A 15,201-nucleotide genomic window follows, 5' to 3' on the forward strand; every position below is an offset into this window, starting at 1 on the left:
ATACTCCATATTTTTTGGCATGTCTGCTCTTTGTTTTCCCCAGAATCTAAACTATAAAATGAAAGAAGACATTTATTAGATGTTTACTATATCCCATATACAGTGCTAAGTACTTCCACTTTGTAGTCTTATTTTGACCTGACACCAGTTTCGAGAGGGAAATGTATTCAACCCGTTTTATAGAGGTCAAGAAATTGAAGTTTTGGTTATTGGTATTTAGAGAGGAACAAGAAGAAAGGATACTCATCAAAAGTTATATGCAGAGTAGAATTCCATAGTCCATTTTTTTTAAGCATTACGATATCTGTAAGCATCAGATATTAAAGGAGATGGAAACGAAGTCATGTATTTGAAACCTAATGCTGTTTTTAGTTGTCCATTTAAAGTATTTTTCATCTCTAAGTGTTGTATTCCTATGTTGTCTTGATGATGATCTTAATTTTTTTCCCCCTCTTTTTTGGTTTCAGAGGAAGAACTTGTCTCTTTTTCTCAGCATTAGTTTGTTAACTTTCTGGGGAACTTCCCTTTTGGGTGCCCGTTTATACTGGATGGGAAACAAACCACCAAGCTTTTCCAACTCTGACAACCCAGCTGCTGATTCGGATAGCCTCCTGGCTCGCACACTCACCTTCTTCTACTTGCCAACCAAGAACCTTTGGCTGTTGCTCTGCCCAGATACCCTCAGTTTTGATTGGTCAATGGATGCCGTGCCTCTGCTCAAAACAATTTGTGATTGGAGAAACCTACACACTGTGGCCTTCTATACTGGACTCCTCCTCCTTGCCTACTATGGTTTGAAGAGCCCAAGCGTAGAAAGAGAATGCAACGGGAAATTTGTAACAAATGGCAAGCAGAATGCAAATGGACATAGCTGCCATTCAGAGGTGGAGTACCGGAACTCAGAGATTAAGCCCAGCTTTCCATCCAAAGTAGAAAATGGCATTAAAAATAATGTGTCACAGAGAACACGGCTTCCTTCTACAGAGAACATTGTTGTTTTGTCTTTGTCTTTGTTAATAATACCCTTCGTTCCTGCCACGAACCTGTTTTTCTATGTTGGCTTTGTAATTGCAGAGCGAGTACTGTATATTCCTAGTATGGGCTTCTGCCTCCTCATTACAGTGGGTGCGAGAGCCCTTTATGTCAAAGTCCAAAAGCGGTTTCTCAAGAGCTTGATTTTTTATGCTACAGCTACGTTAATTGTTTTCTATGGACTCAAGACGGCGATCAGGAACGGAGACTGGCAGAATGAGGAAATGCTGTATAGGTCAGGGATAAAAGTAAACCCAGCTAAAGGTAATATTTTATTTTATGCTTTTGCCTGGACGGTTTACTTTTTCTGCCTTTTTATATCTTTGGTTCTTGCCTTAAAACACACAGTATTAAGGAAGAAGAGGTTCTTTTACTCAATAATTTTTGTTTTTTTTTAAGCGAGGGAGCAGTACCATTATTTTAGAAACATCCAGCATTCCATATTTGGAATAGGGAAATGTTTTCCTATGTTTCTGACTATACTTGTCCAGAGGAATTAGAGCTCCTATTGTGTAAAAATACTGACTATCGTAAGAATTTAGAAAAAGGCTTGGTTTCCACATTCTAAAATACTGGCACGGACATCATCTCTTTTCATCATGCAATGAAAGTCAGGTTATCCCACATAAGTATAGTTTAGCTCTTCTGTTTTCCAAGCACTGCCTGAGGAAATACCACGAGGCTTACACTGATACCTTTAAAAGATTTGGAGGTAAGGCCACCTCTGAACCTTGACATGGTGTCTGTAGGTATCAGTGTGTGTGCGTGCAAGTGTGAGTCACCCTTAGCTTTGCAGAGACTAAATAATCTGGGTATTGCCAAGCAGTTCTCATATTCTTATCTGAAAGTCCTTAAGTCACTTAAGGAAATAAACTTTTCACTATACAAGGAGAAGATGGAGCATATTTTTCATTACTGCTTTTGATTTAAAAAATTATTTTAGTAAATCTCAGAATCTATTGCTTGAGTAGAAAGTCGCCTTTAAAGCATAAATGAATAGTCAAAAGCTGTTAATTCAGTGATCTCTCTGGTTTAGGCAATGAATGATGAGAGAAGCTAGAGAGCAGTTGAACGAAAATAAGTGTACATTTTAAGTGTAGAAATATATCATAGTGAATAGTGCCAAAGAGTCTTGTTCTTCATAAGGCACTTTTGAGTGTTTTATCCTTCAAATTATGGTTGCTTGCATAGCATTTGAACTGGGCTTTTTCCAACACATTTCTGTACCAGTTATTCAAATACTGAATGTGTGAACTCTTCCTAATGAATGGAATGGCCTGCTGATATGTATCAGGATATATATATCCAAAGATCTAGATGCCCCAGAAACAACTCTGACATCCCTATCGATGACCAATTAAGTCAAGAGTTCAGTGAACCACTGCTCATTTCTTTCAGCCAAGGGACTAATTGTTGGTACTTATAATGCTTAATAGATTGCAGAGATGTTAATGGGAGTAGAAACATTAAAATTGAGCTAATACAGAGCGTAGAATTTCTCAATTCTCTTGGAAAAATCTTTACCATGTGGCTTTTTAGGTAGTGAGTGCTGCACAGTTTATTGAATGCCTGAACCCCAATCTTGCTGTAAAAATTGTTGCAATCAGTTCTCAACAGAATGCTTTTGAGCTGGTTTTTCTTCACTGGTACATGTAAATATATAAAACAAAGCTATGTTGCTAGTTTATTTTCCTGCTGTTTGAAAGAGATACACAGTAAGGAATTAAAAGAAAACCCCAGCATATTAATTTCATCACAGGGTTGTTCTAGGATTTGTTAAATGTATTGGTTAAGTTTCAGGTTAAGCCACTGTAACAAAGAGCCGAGATAACAGTGGCTTAAATAAGATAGAAACTTTATTCTTTCATGTAACAATCTAAGCCTGTGCAGTCCAGCGCTGATAAGATGGCGCCGTGGGTTTTCTGGATCCGTGCTCCTTTGCTTTTGTTCCCTTGCCATCTCAGTAGTGTCACCCTGTCCAAGTGGTCCAAGATGCCTCAGCATCACATCAGCACTTCAGTTAACAGGAAGAGGGAGAGAAAGGGCAAATGGTGGGTGTTCCCATTCTCTTTAAGAGCGTATCGCAGAAATTGCCACACCATGCTTGCTCCCAGACTGTTGGCCACACCTAGCTACAAGGAAGGCTGAGAAATGTTATCTTTATTTTGGGAAACTAAGCACCCAGCCAAATTTTATTAACTCTTGAAGAAGGGGAGGGCAGATACTGAGATGCCAGTGTGATTAGCAGTCTCTGTCCCAGAATAAGCAAAAGCATTTTGTAAACTCCTAGATATTTTCCAGCATTAGCTACTGTACTGCTGACACTATGATTCCGATTTTGCTGAAGTTATTTTGGTGACATGGTTAAGATGACTGATCATTTCTTCATTCATCCATTCACTCAGTAAAACAATTATTTTTTTTAATTTATTTATTTTATTGATTTATTTTTGGCTGCGTTGGGTCTTTGTGGGCTTTCTGTAGTTGCAGTGAGCAGGGGCCACTGGTTGCAGGTTTCTCGTTGCAGTGGCCTCTCTTGTTGCAGAGCACGGGCTCTAGGCACGCGGGCTTCAGTAGCTGTGGCACATGGGCTTAGCCGCTCCACAGCATGTGGGATCTTCCCGGACCAGGGCTCAAACCCATGTGCCCTGCATTGGCAGGTGGACTCTCAACCACTGCACCACCAGGGAAATCCCCAGTAAAACAATTATTAAGCATGTCTTTGGTTTCTGATATATTTCCATGTCTCCTTCTTAGTACTTAAGAAGTGCTATAGTATTTAGGTACTCCAAATTTTATTAGTTAAATGAGTACACAGCTGACCAATAGTATAAATCTTATGAGACATCAGAAATTGAATTCCTGAATAATGCCCCCTCCCCAACCTGCGCCCCAGCCAGCTGCTTTACTTACAGCATTTGCCATGTCAGTTGGTGGCAACTCCGTTTTCTCAAGAGCTCTGACCAATACTTAGGAGTCTTCCATACCTCGTCTTTTTCTTTTGCACCCTACCTGCATTTCATCAGCAAATCCTCTGCTCTCTCTTCAAAAGGACATCCAGAACTTGACCACATTTCACCACCTCCACTGCTAACATCATGGCCAAAGTCACCATCATCTTTCATCAGATTATTACTAAAAACCTCTAAAGTAACCTCTTTCTTCTATTTTCTTGCCTTTTAGCATGCTTTTGTGAAAGTCGGACATGCTGTATCAGGTAATAAGAACTTAGGTAAATAGGCTTAATGTGAGCTTTAATGTTAATCTGGCTCTGAGTTGGGCGTCGGTTTAATGTTTGCTGTAGCTACAGGTGCCAGAGGCATTGTATTTCCCTGGTGTCCTTGTTCTTGTCTCCTCTGTTGTCTTTGGGCTTCACCAACAACTCAGAGTCTGTATTTTGCATCTCTCTCCACTGTAAATTCACCGTTTTTATAACGGAGCCCTGTAAGTGTGTTGGTTAAATGTAGGAGAAGGGAAGTGTCCTCTTATTTGGTGATTAAATCCTGGTGCCTCTGGGCTGTAACCTTTATGAAACTTTCTTAGCTTTCCCTGTGTCTCCTAATTGGGACAGGAAGGCCGGAGGGGATGGGAGTGATAGGGATGACTGTCCCCCGCAGCTCTGGGTAAGGCCACTCCCCTGGAGAGTAGACCTTTGTTATGGAGGGGGATCAGGGCTTATTTCATAAAATTTATATTTCTCCTCCTCTTGTAGAGCCAGGAAGGCCTGTTTCTTGGCTCTTCAATGTGAGAATGGGGGTCCCTGGAGGTAAAACCCACAAAAGAGTAGAGGCCCCTAAGACCGTGGCCTCCAGGAGTTTCTCCCTCTTACTGAAGCTCTTCCACAACTCAGCTTCCAGCAACTCCTCTCAAAATCGCCAGTTACTTGTTCCTATCAGTTTCTGCTCCAGGTAATCTCATCTCTGCATGACTGGATTTTCCAGTCTCTCCAGATTTCCTGGTGATGGTTTGCCCAGTGACCTCAATTCACTGATGGTTCCAAGAAAAGCCGTTGGTTTTGCAGTTCCTTTAGCATTTTTTTTTATTTTTTATTTTATTTATTTATTTTTTGGCTGTGTTGGGTCTTCGTTGCTGCACGCGGGGTTTCTCTAGTTGCGGCGAGCGGGGGCTACTCTTCGTTGTGGTGCGTGGGTTTCTCATTGCGGTGGCTTCTCTTGTTGCGGAGCATGGGCTCTAGGCGCGCAGGCTTCAGTAGTTGTGGCATGCGGGCTCTAGAGCACAGGCTCAGTAGTTGTGGCGCACAGGCTTAGTTGCTCCACGGCATGTGTAATCTTCCCGGACCGGGGATCGAACCCATGTCCCCTGCATTGGCAGGTGGATTCTCAACCACTGCGCCACCAGGGAAGTCCCCAAGAAAAGCCATTGGTTTTGCAGTTCCTTTAGTGTATTCTTGTTGTAAGAATGGGAGTGATGAGTTCCAAGCTTTTTACACGTCTGAGCTGAACTCCTGCTTCCATTTTTCCATCCTTAGCATCTGCCTGCCATCAGCAGCCCTAATGATTCCTTTGAAACGTAAGCCAGAGTATGGTGTTCACTGCCCCCAGTCCTCTACTGGCACCCATTTCTCCCAAAGTCAAGCACACAATCAGAGACTTGACACTGTACATCTCCCAGCCTTGCCATCACTTGCTTCACTCCAGCCCTACTGGCCCCCTTTGATGTGCCTTCTCTATCCCAGATAAGCCCGTGCCTCAGGGCTTTGGCACTTGTCATTGCTTCTTCTTGGAATGTGTTTCCCAGGACAGTCTCACCTCTATCTCCCTCACCTCCTCTAGGTCTCCAGTCCAGTGTTGCATTATCAGTAAGGTGCTGTATGTAAAACTGTCAACCTTTTGAAAAATTGCAACTACCCCTCTGCTTCTGCCTTGTCTAGCATTCCCTATCCTCTTTCCATACTTTGTTTTTCCCATAACACTTAGGACCGTTTGACATACTATATTCTCCATGTTTCTGTGTTTATTGTTTGAATGCATTGTCAGTGTCCATTAAAATGCACGACACAAGAAGGCAGGGAGTTTCGCCTTTTTTTAATGCTATATATGTAGCGACTAGGACAGTGCCTGGTAGAGAGAGGGCATTCAATAACGAATACACTGATGAATAAACTTTAGTCATAATCCTTCTCCTGAAAGAGTTTAGAGAACCTGTTTCGAGATAAAATGTACATTCATTAAAGGAAGAGAAAGTGTAAAATACGCTGTTGATACACCAGGTACTGAGGCATGCTCCATAATAAGAGGGTTAGAATTGGGAGTGGAGTTAGTTTTGGATTCCACGAGTGCCTTGTGTGACATACGCTTCCATTTTGATACAAGGCAAAACTTTTAAAATCCAGGTTCCTGATTTTTTCTGTTTATAACATGCTAATAAATATAGTTCCGGCTACAGTGACTCCTTTAGCTGTTATGAGACTGGTCGTAATCTTCCTTAAGGTAGATTTTTCTGTCTGTGATGTTATTTGAGCCTAGCCAAAGATTAGAAACCCTTTAAAGCCAGTCTTATGTAAGGTTGTCTGAGATTACAGTTATTTCATTGAGTTAGTTTTTCTTTCCCTCCTTTGAAAGCCTTTGCAAATTTTGGAGTTCTTCAGTCTTCCGTGTACTTTAACAGAATATGATTTTAAGCCTCATGAAGCATTATACATGAAAGCTGCTGCCTTCAGTAATTGGTCCTGCAGACAGCTGCCAGTCATTAACTGATTGGATGCAAATGACGATGGGTAGAGCCTGTCACAGTGACTGTGTTGCTAATTTATGGTTTAAATCTGGATAGTGGAGAAATGATAGCTGATTTGGACTATGTAAACTACAAGTCCTACCTCATTATGTGGTTGATAATGTCAGGAAAATACTAGACATAGTTGATTACCATAGTTTGCTGATTTCACAATAACTCTTTGCATTTTTGTGCTTAGGAAAAAGGAAATTTCCTTTGATGACTGCTTTAATGAGCAAGCCACATAATATATAAAAGGTTTTTTTTTTTGAAGCGTGTGTTTAAAGCACCGTTTTTTATAAACTATTGATTAACATTTGCTTGAAACAAGCATTTCTTAGTTCATTACAAGGTGGTTCAATGTACGATCACTTTCCTTCTTGGCCTCTGGCCTCATCTAAATCCCCGTGTGTCTTTGGCTCTTACAGAATTTGGCACCACTGATTCCTGCTCTCTGGCTTTCAAGGCCACTCCACAATTTTGACTGTCACTCATTTTCCACAGCTGTCTCTTGTATGGTTTTGTCTCCTCCCCAAACTGATTCATTCTGCAAGGTTCTGTCCAAAGACTGCCTCATTTTCCTTTCTCTATAGAATCTAGACCACTACCTGGGATATAGTGCCGGGTCAATAAATGTGTCATTGAATTTCTAAGTTACCTTCCCCATGACTTCCTATCTGTGTGGGACTTCTCCACCTGGGTGATTTGTCCACATCTCAAACTCTTCACCAGTCTTCCCTAAAACCACCTACTCACTGATGTCCTTAGTGATTCAGATCATAAGCAGAGACTAACAAAGTTATTATAGATAAACAGATCAGTGGGCACATATACATAAAAAAGAATGATAACATATAGGCAGCATAGCTGGTGTGCTAAAAGGCATTTACATTTTTTCAAGTTATAGATTAAAAATCAAATCAGCTCTTTAGAATGGTTGGTTTATTAACTCTGTATCAATTTGCATTAGAGAACACGACTATGCTTTTTAATTGTTTGGAAACAATTTCTTAAAATGATTAGGAACAATGAAGCAGCGTTCATCCATGGAAAATTTAACAAGAAAACATTTATTTTAATGCCTTTTTCTAATGTAAGTATGTGAAATGATAGATATAAAAGATGTGTATATACTGATGCACGTATTTGAAACTCTTAAGGGTGATTACTCACACATCCTATATTCGACGCCTCCTTATGCAAATGACAAATATTGCCCATTTAGATATAGAAAACCAGAAACTGAATAGTTGTTTCAGCCATGCAACATTTGACAATTTTTCTTTTTTCCTGGATTTCTGTAAAATTGACACTTCAATTTCAACTTCACATGGTTGCAGATTTCAAGAACCAAGTATGTGGAAGGAATATCATTTTATGAAGAAAACAATTCATAATTTAAGTGAAATCTAAACCTCTTAAGTCATGTGAAACTTGACTAATTCCTTGTGGATTTTATGGTCTAAGTTTTTGGTTACCTCTAATTGACTGTCTTCTTTAACTATGGTAAATTGCAATTAACCAGCTAGCTTTGAGATTGTGTAATAAATCTTATATTTCTTAGCTAATTTGTCATATTACTTCTGAAGATGAAAAATTTTCAAAAGAGGTACAGATTTTTATGAAAAGTAACATGAAGCAGTTAAGTCAGGAAGGAAAACCAGTATAATATCTTATCAGATTGGCTAGCCTGAGTTAAAAAGCTGTAAAATACAGATTTTCATTTTTAACAGATATGGTAGGAGATAGCTGGGAAAAAGCACCCTAAAAGGCTGATTGAGAGAAAAACAAGGTGAAGTGGAATCAGGTTTCCAGAGGGTAAAGAAATTCAGTGTTTCTTCTCAATTCGTCTCTTCTGAGTAGAAAAAAGAAATATAAAATAATGGGACTGACAAGAGTAAAATGAAAATGTCTCATTGGCTCAACCAAAGGATTTAAACAAGTAAATCTGCTAAATTGTTAAGGCCCCTTTTAAACATTTGATTCTTGAGGAAATGAATTACGGTTGTTTCTCAGTTGAGATAGAGTAAGTCACAGTAGTTCAAAAGCATGTGGTTTCCTTGCCTCTAAGAATGGAGTAACACATAAATCTTTTCTTTGGTTCCAGCTCTAATGGCTGCAAGTACAGTTGTGTAGGGAAGAAGAAAACAAAAAAATAAAACAGACCACAACAGACTCAGTGAAAATGGTCCTACGGTGTTTTACCAGTGAAGTAGGTGACGTACTGCTGTTTCTTTGGGATTATCCGTAACAGAACTTTTAGAATCTTTACGGGTTTTTGAAAACCCTCAAACCTAAAATTAGTGTTGCCTTAGATTGAATATATTTACCAGTGGTTATATTTCAAAGGAACTGAAACTCACATATAATTAAAATAAGTGTAAAGTTACTTTATTCTGATTTCTGTATTAGTTTTGTATTTGATTCTTAAAATGCTCTAACATTTCTTTGCCTTTTTTTTTTTTTTTTTTGCGGTACGCGGGCCTCTCACTGTTGTGGCCTCTCCCGTTGTGGAGCACAGGCTCCGGACGCGCAGGCTCAGCGGCCATGTCTCACGGGCCCAGCCGCTCTGCGGCATGTGGGATCTTCCCGGACCGGGGCACGAACCCGTGTCCCCTGCATCGGCAGGCAGGCAGACTCTCAACCACTGCGCCACCAGGGAAGCCCTCTTTGCCTTTTTTTTTTTTTTTTTATTAAACATATATGAAATATTTCATTCATTGAGAAATATATACACATACCTCATATTTGAACCACTTAAAGGATGCTACTAAAACATGCATTTTGCAGATTAAGAGAAAGCTATTACCAGAACCTCCCCTATACCTCTTCTTATTTCACAGTTTTGTTTCTTTCATTTGTGTTCTCTTATTTTATGCTAGAACCCCCATTACAATCTCAAACAAGAGTGATGACAGCAGGATTTTTGTCTTATTCTTGTTTAAGAAAGAATGTTTTAAATATTTCACCATTAATTATGTGTATTTTATAGGTTTTTCAGTAGGCAGCTTTTATCAGTAGAGTTTTCCTCTTATTTCTAGTCTAAAATTTCTTTTTAGGAATTAATGTTGATAATGATATTCTCCACTCAATCTATTTATGTTAATGATTTATGTTAATAGATTTTCTAATGTTGAACCTACTTTGCATTCCTGGAATAAGCCCAAAAATTACTTATAATGTTTTATCAAATTTATATTCTTCTAAATTTATTTTTCACCCGTGTCCCTGGGTGAGACTGGCACTTCCCTTCAGGGGGTTTGAGTTTGTTCGGCTTCTCCAATTTGACCTCCCTTTTGAAGCCGACTAAACCCTAAACCCTTTTCCTCTTAGTTTCACAGATGTACGCAAGGTGAGTACCATCTTCAGAACTGTTTAACCTTCTGGATTCCTGCTTTCAAGCAGTCTCTAAGCTTAGGGATTGCCCTTACTTTCCCATCAATTAATACATTCCTTAACAAATACTTTGTAATTTCTGTCTAGCATGTGTTCTGTACTAGGAGGCAATCTCTGAACATCCAGTTTCACTGTACTGTCGGAAAGAGAAACACCCAAGAAATATCCTTCAATCTAGCATCTATTAAGGAATGGGTTAGCTACGTTAGAAGTTAGAGTTTGAGAATAGAGTTGTTGTTTATGACATAGAAGATAGTTTTGAAATTTTAAATTCTCCTTCCACAAGAGAACCAAGTTGCCCAAGTAAGCTAAAAAGTGTATTAGAGCACTGTCTTAAGCAAAATCAAGTTACAGGTATTTGACCCTTATAAAACACAGAAGGGTAATGTATATTTGTTTTCTGCTGTCATATAAACTTGCAGATAATGTCACAGATATAGCAGATTTTCAAGAAGACAAACACACATGTTTTTTAGTTTTACCCTTATTACACGTGCACAGCTATTACTGGTGATGGTGGAAGTAAAAGAAAATTCCAGTTAAGTCTCAAGGGATTATGGAAAAATCTGAGATGTTCCAAGTCGTATAATTATTGAAAAAGACTTGGATGTAGAAGACTGTTTATATAACTCTATGGGAGAAACAAAGTGTGAGCCCTATTTTTAATGCATATGGGTGTTAAATTAGAAATCTCTCCTCTGTTTAGTTTTAGTTTTTAGTTTAGTGTTAAATTTATTTCTAATTTAAAAATAGGAATATTACCATCCAGGGGGATCTAGTGGAAACATATATGTGCTTACTAAAATATAAGGACCAAACGCTAAAAGATATGATTTAAAAATGATAATATTATTTACCAAGTAAGACACTACAATCCAACTTGATTAAATAGTAGAGAGAAACAAGCACAAACAAACAAACAAAAAACCTTGCTCGAGGGCTGGACTCTGTTAGGGGCTTTGTTGTGTCTTGTATTTAGGAGTCTAAATCCCAATGATGTTAGCTGCTCTGAACATTTATTCAGTCACCTTAAACAGCATAATTCAGTTTCTCTATGTAAAACACCATGGGGTATTATATTAAAACATTAACATCTTTTTTGGGAGTAGTGTAGGCATACATTTTAATTGGGAGAACTTTCTCTAGGAATTGGAAGTTTAGAAAGAAGGAACTGGATTAGATATGCAATACAATAGCTGAGAGTCAAATTTTGACAAGAACAGATAACTGAGGTGTCAACGAACTTTTTTTTCAACTCTTTCCCTGGATGGCAGAGGAAACTTATAGTCTTGTAATGTTTGGGGCTCTGCATATTACAACTGGGAGTTTGTATAATAAAGAAATGCGATAAACTTTCTTTCTTCTCTTCCTCTCTTTTCTTTCCTCGGGAAAAGAGAGTAAATTTCTCAAATTATGTATCACGAGACTACCAGGAAGGAGCAGGAGGCCTGAGATATGTTGAGATAATATCTGGTTTTACTTTATCAATTGGCTTATTCTTTTTTTTTTTTTTTGCGGTACTCGGGCCTCTCACTGTTGTGGCCTCTCCTGCTGCGGAGCGCAGGCTCAGTGGCCATGGCTCACCGGGCCCAGCCGCTTCTTGGCATGTGGGATCTTCCCGGACCAGGGCACGAACCCGTGTCCCCTGCATCGGCAGGTGGACCCTCAACCACTGCGCCACCAGGGAAGCCCGGCTTATTCTTTTTGAGTTTTACAAATAAGCTTTGGTGGTTTGCAAAACTGGTATAGAATACCTCATTTCTCTACTTAGTCTGTTTTCATATTATCTGAATATTTCCCAAGGACAGCTTCAAGTCGTGTTCACTCTAGTGGTTAAAACTGAATGCTGTTGTCCATATTCATGTGAGTGTTGAAAACAATTTTCAAGTAGAGATAAGTTTTTGGGTTTACATAAACAAAGCATGAGCATATTAATTAATGCTATTGTCCAAATCCATGTGTTGTGTGTTTTTCTTATCTCCAATCACTATTTGAAATTACTTTTGCTCTTGCAATTCTATTATTAGGAAGCAGTGGCACAAGATTTTAAAAATCTCTTTTGCTTTTACAGTATAGGACAATGATTTTGAGAAAGTTTTTTCGGGCAGGTGATACAGTCACTAAAGTTCTTTCTGTGCCATACCTTTCGGCTCTGTGGTGCGATTCTAGAACCAAGAGTCTTAAGTGGTACTTTGATCAGAGACCTGCCTTGCTTTGATCATGGCTGTTGGTTCCCAGCTCATGTCTAAATTGAGCCTGGAGTAGATATTTACTTTTGAGGTTTTTAAGTTAAAAGTTTAGACTTAAAGAAGTATATCCTAACCCCGATCCTGATGATTTCATAGGGAAATACAGCTTCTCTGTGGGTTTTAATCAACCTAAAATGTAAATCCTCTGAACGTCAACACCACTTAGGACTCATGGATGGAATATAGGGGTTTATGCCTCTAAAACCACATATCTAGTCATAATTTCTAGTTGGTAATATTTATTAAACACTAATATGTATCCAGTAGATGTGTTTGGTGTAAAAGAGCCTTTAATGGCCTCTGAAAATTCCCTGTTGGGATCCAGTCCAGTTAAGATTAGAGCTTCAGGAAAGTGGGCCAGCCCTTCTCTTTCTCATAGTGCTCAACTGATGTGAGAATGTCATTTTAGTGCATTCACCCTTCTGGTTCTTCCTGTTTATTTTACCCCTCTATGTACTAGCTTCCTTCTGCTGTTTGGAAGTAGACTTCCTGAGTTGTACGTTTAAGGCTGTTAAATGAGTAACATCATCCTTTGTTTCAATATTGTTTCTCAAGTGATGCAAAAATGCCTCATGCAAGTACTGGCTGCACAGCCTTTGAAGAACCCTTATCTATTTGTCCTGTAGCAGCAAAAAAGGCAAAGAAAATTAACCTCCCTCTTTTTTTCTGTTGTTCGTAGTTAGCTGAAAGTACAGAAGAAAATACATTAAAATAATAGTTGCCCAAGATTTGTGCATATAGAAAGGTAGTTGATATTTTTAGAAATTTATTTAATAGCTAATTTTTCTTCTCATTAGCATTCGTAAGTAAATATTTTTCTACTCACATAAATATTTTATTCTTGATACTTGTTCTTACTGATCATTTTTCACTTTTTGAAATGCTGTTTTCTCTAGTTATTAACTCTACTTTTTCCATGTTCAGCACTAGGTGCTGAGTTAAGAGTGACTGTTAAAAATTAATATATTGGACTTCCCTGGTGGTGCAGTGGTTAAGAATTTGCCTGCCACACGGACCAGTACCAGTCCGTGGCCCGGGGGTTGGGGACCCCTGCTATAGTGGACTTTTTGTTTATAACAGCCCCTCCCAACTTTCCCTTCTCCTCAACAAAAAGTTTCCTCTCCTTTCTTTGCTGGACTCACATGTGGTTTGCTATAGTTGTGTGTCTCGAATTGCAGTTGTTTTCTGCTCCCAAATAAACTTGCTTTTGCTTTGCTGATATTAAAAAAAAAAGAATCTGCCTGCCAATGCAGGGGATACGGGTTCGATCCCTGGTCTGGGAAGATCCCACATGCCGAGGAGCAACTAAGCCCGTGTGCCACAACTACTGAGCCTGCGCGCTGCAACTACTGAAGCCCGTGCGCCTAGAGCCCGTGCTCCACAACAATAGAAGCCACCACAATGAGAAGCCCGTGCACCGCAATGAAGAGTAGCCCCCGCTCACCATAACTAGAGAAAGCCCGCGAGCAGCAATGAAGACCCAGCACAGCCAAAAAATAAATTTAAAAAAATTAATATATTGAATATATTAATGTAATATAGCGTATAACATGGTGTCCTGATGGATGTTTGAGATATACTGCATGTTTATCTTAGGAACTGATTTATTTTTAATAAAATGTAATCTTTGAATTTTATTATTTTTCTCTTCTTAAAACTGGCTTTGAGAGTATTTAATGTTGCTTTGAGATTTGTTTTTCTTGGTCTGGATTTGCTTGGCAATGAAATCCTCAGTAGCATGACCATAGATTCTAAATACAGGAGATACACTGTTAAAGGGTGTATCTAACTTGTTATGCTTTTTATGGATGATGATCTATTAATGACATATTATTCCTTTTCCATAGTAATGTACTTTGCAGAGTTCTATTTTCTTATTATCTCAGTGATGCTGGAGTTTAACTTGGGCAAGCATTGTTACACCTGTTTTACAGATGAGAAACTAAAGGAGGGGTAGAATGCTTAGGGAGAAAAGGCATGGTAAGTAGGACAGATTTTGCAGTAAGGTAGATCGGGGTCCTAATCCTAACTCAGACCATGAATAGCTGTTATTATCATCCTTAGAGTGTCAAGTGGCTGATCTGTATAGTGAGTATAGCAATACCACTGTGTGGGACAGAGTGTGTGTAGCACCCTAGCCCAGGGTTTGGCCCATATTACATGTTTACTTACTACTGTTAATAAGAAATAGAAGAGTCCAGTAATTTACTTCAGTGTACCCAAATCTAATTGTTAACAGAATTAGAACTAAAACCTTAGGTTTGGGATATTTTGGTTTATGTCTCCACATCAAATTTCCTTTTAGTGACACATAACAGGAAACTAACCTGGGGCCGTTCGATGGCAGGGACCCATCCAAATGATGACAGGATTCACTGTGAGATAAAGTAGATTATGAGATTGGAGTGTAAAGGAACAAAAGAGAGAACTAAAGAAAAAAAAAAATCACTTCTCTGTTTTCCCCCTGGAGTTGTTTAGAATTCCTGAACTCTTGCCCTTTCTAAAGGTTGTTCGTCTTTTAGAGCTGAACCAGACTCAAATGATACCAAATATGTCGGAGACAAACTCTAAGAGATTCTTTGGTTCTATTATGTTCCTTATATGAAATCAGAAGTAACTCAACTACTCTGTAGAATTTACAGTCAACCTATGGTAGTGATTGAACAGCCTCATAGGCTAAGAGATCAGCCAGATGTGAGGAATTTCTGATGAGTCTTTACTGAATTGGTATGTCTTTTGTATAAATAGGGTCACTATTTACCAGTTATATATTCACCAAGTGTTTTAGATT

The 15,201-nt window shown here is 38.9% G+C and overlaps 1 protein-coding gene across 2 annotated transcripts in view; it reads left to right on the forward strand.

The window, feature by feature from the left end:
- Window positions 1–15,201, forward strand: part of TMTC2 (transmembrane O-mannosyltransferase targeting cadherins 2) — a 429,464-nt gene that overhangs the window by 210,144 nt on the left and 204,119 nt on the right. For both annotated transcript variants that reach the window (XM_027107120.1, XM_027107119.1), the window contains exon 3: window positions 468–1,296. In XM_027107120.1, the coding sequence (XP_026962921.1) occupies window positions 468–1,296 (829 nt within the window). The remainder of the gene's footprint in view (window positions 1–467; window positions 1,297–15,201) is intronic.

This window comes from Aethalodelphis obliquidens, unplaced genomic scaffold (assembly GCF_003676395.1).
Source record: "Aethalodelphis obliquidens isolate GAN/ISIS:26980383/991018 unplaced genomic scaffold, ASM367639v1 scaffold8, whole genome shotgun sequence".
Taxonomy (NCBI): Eukaryota; Metazoa; Chordata; class Mammalia; order Artiodactyla; family Delphinidae; genus Aethalodelphis; species Aethalodelphis obliquidens.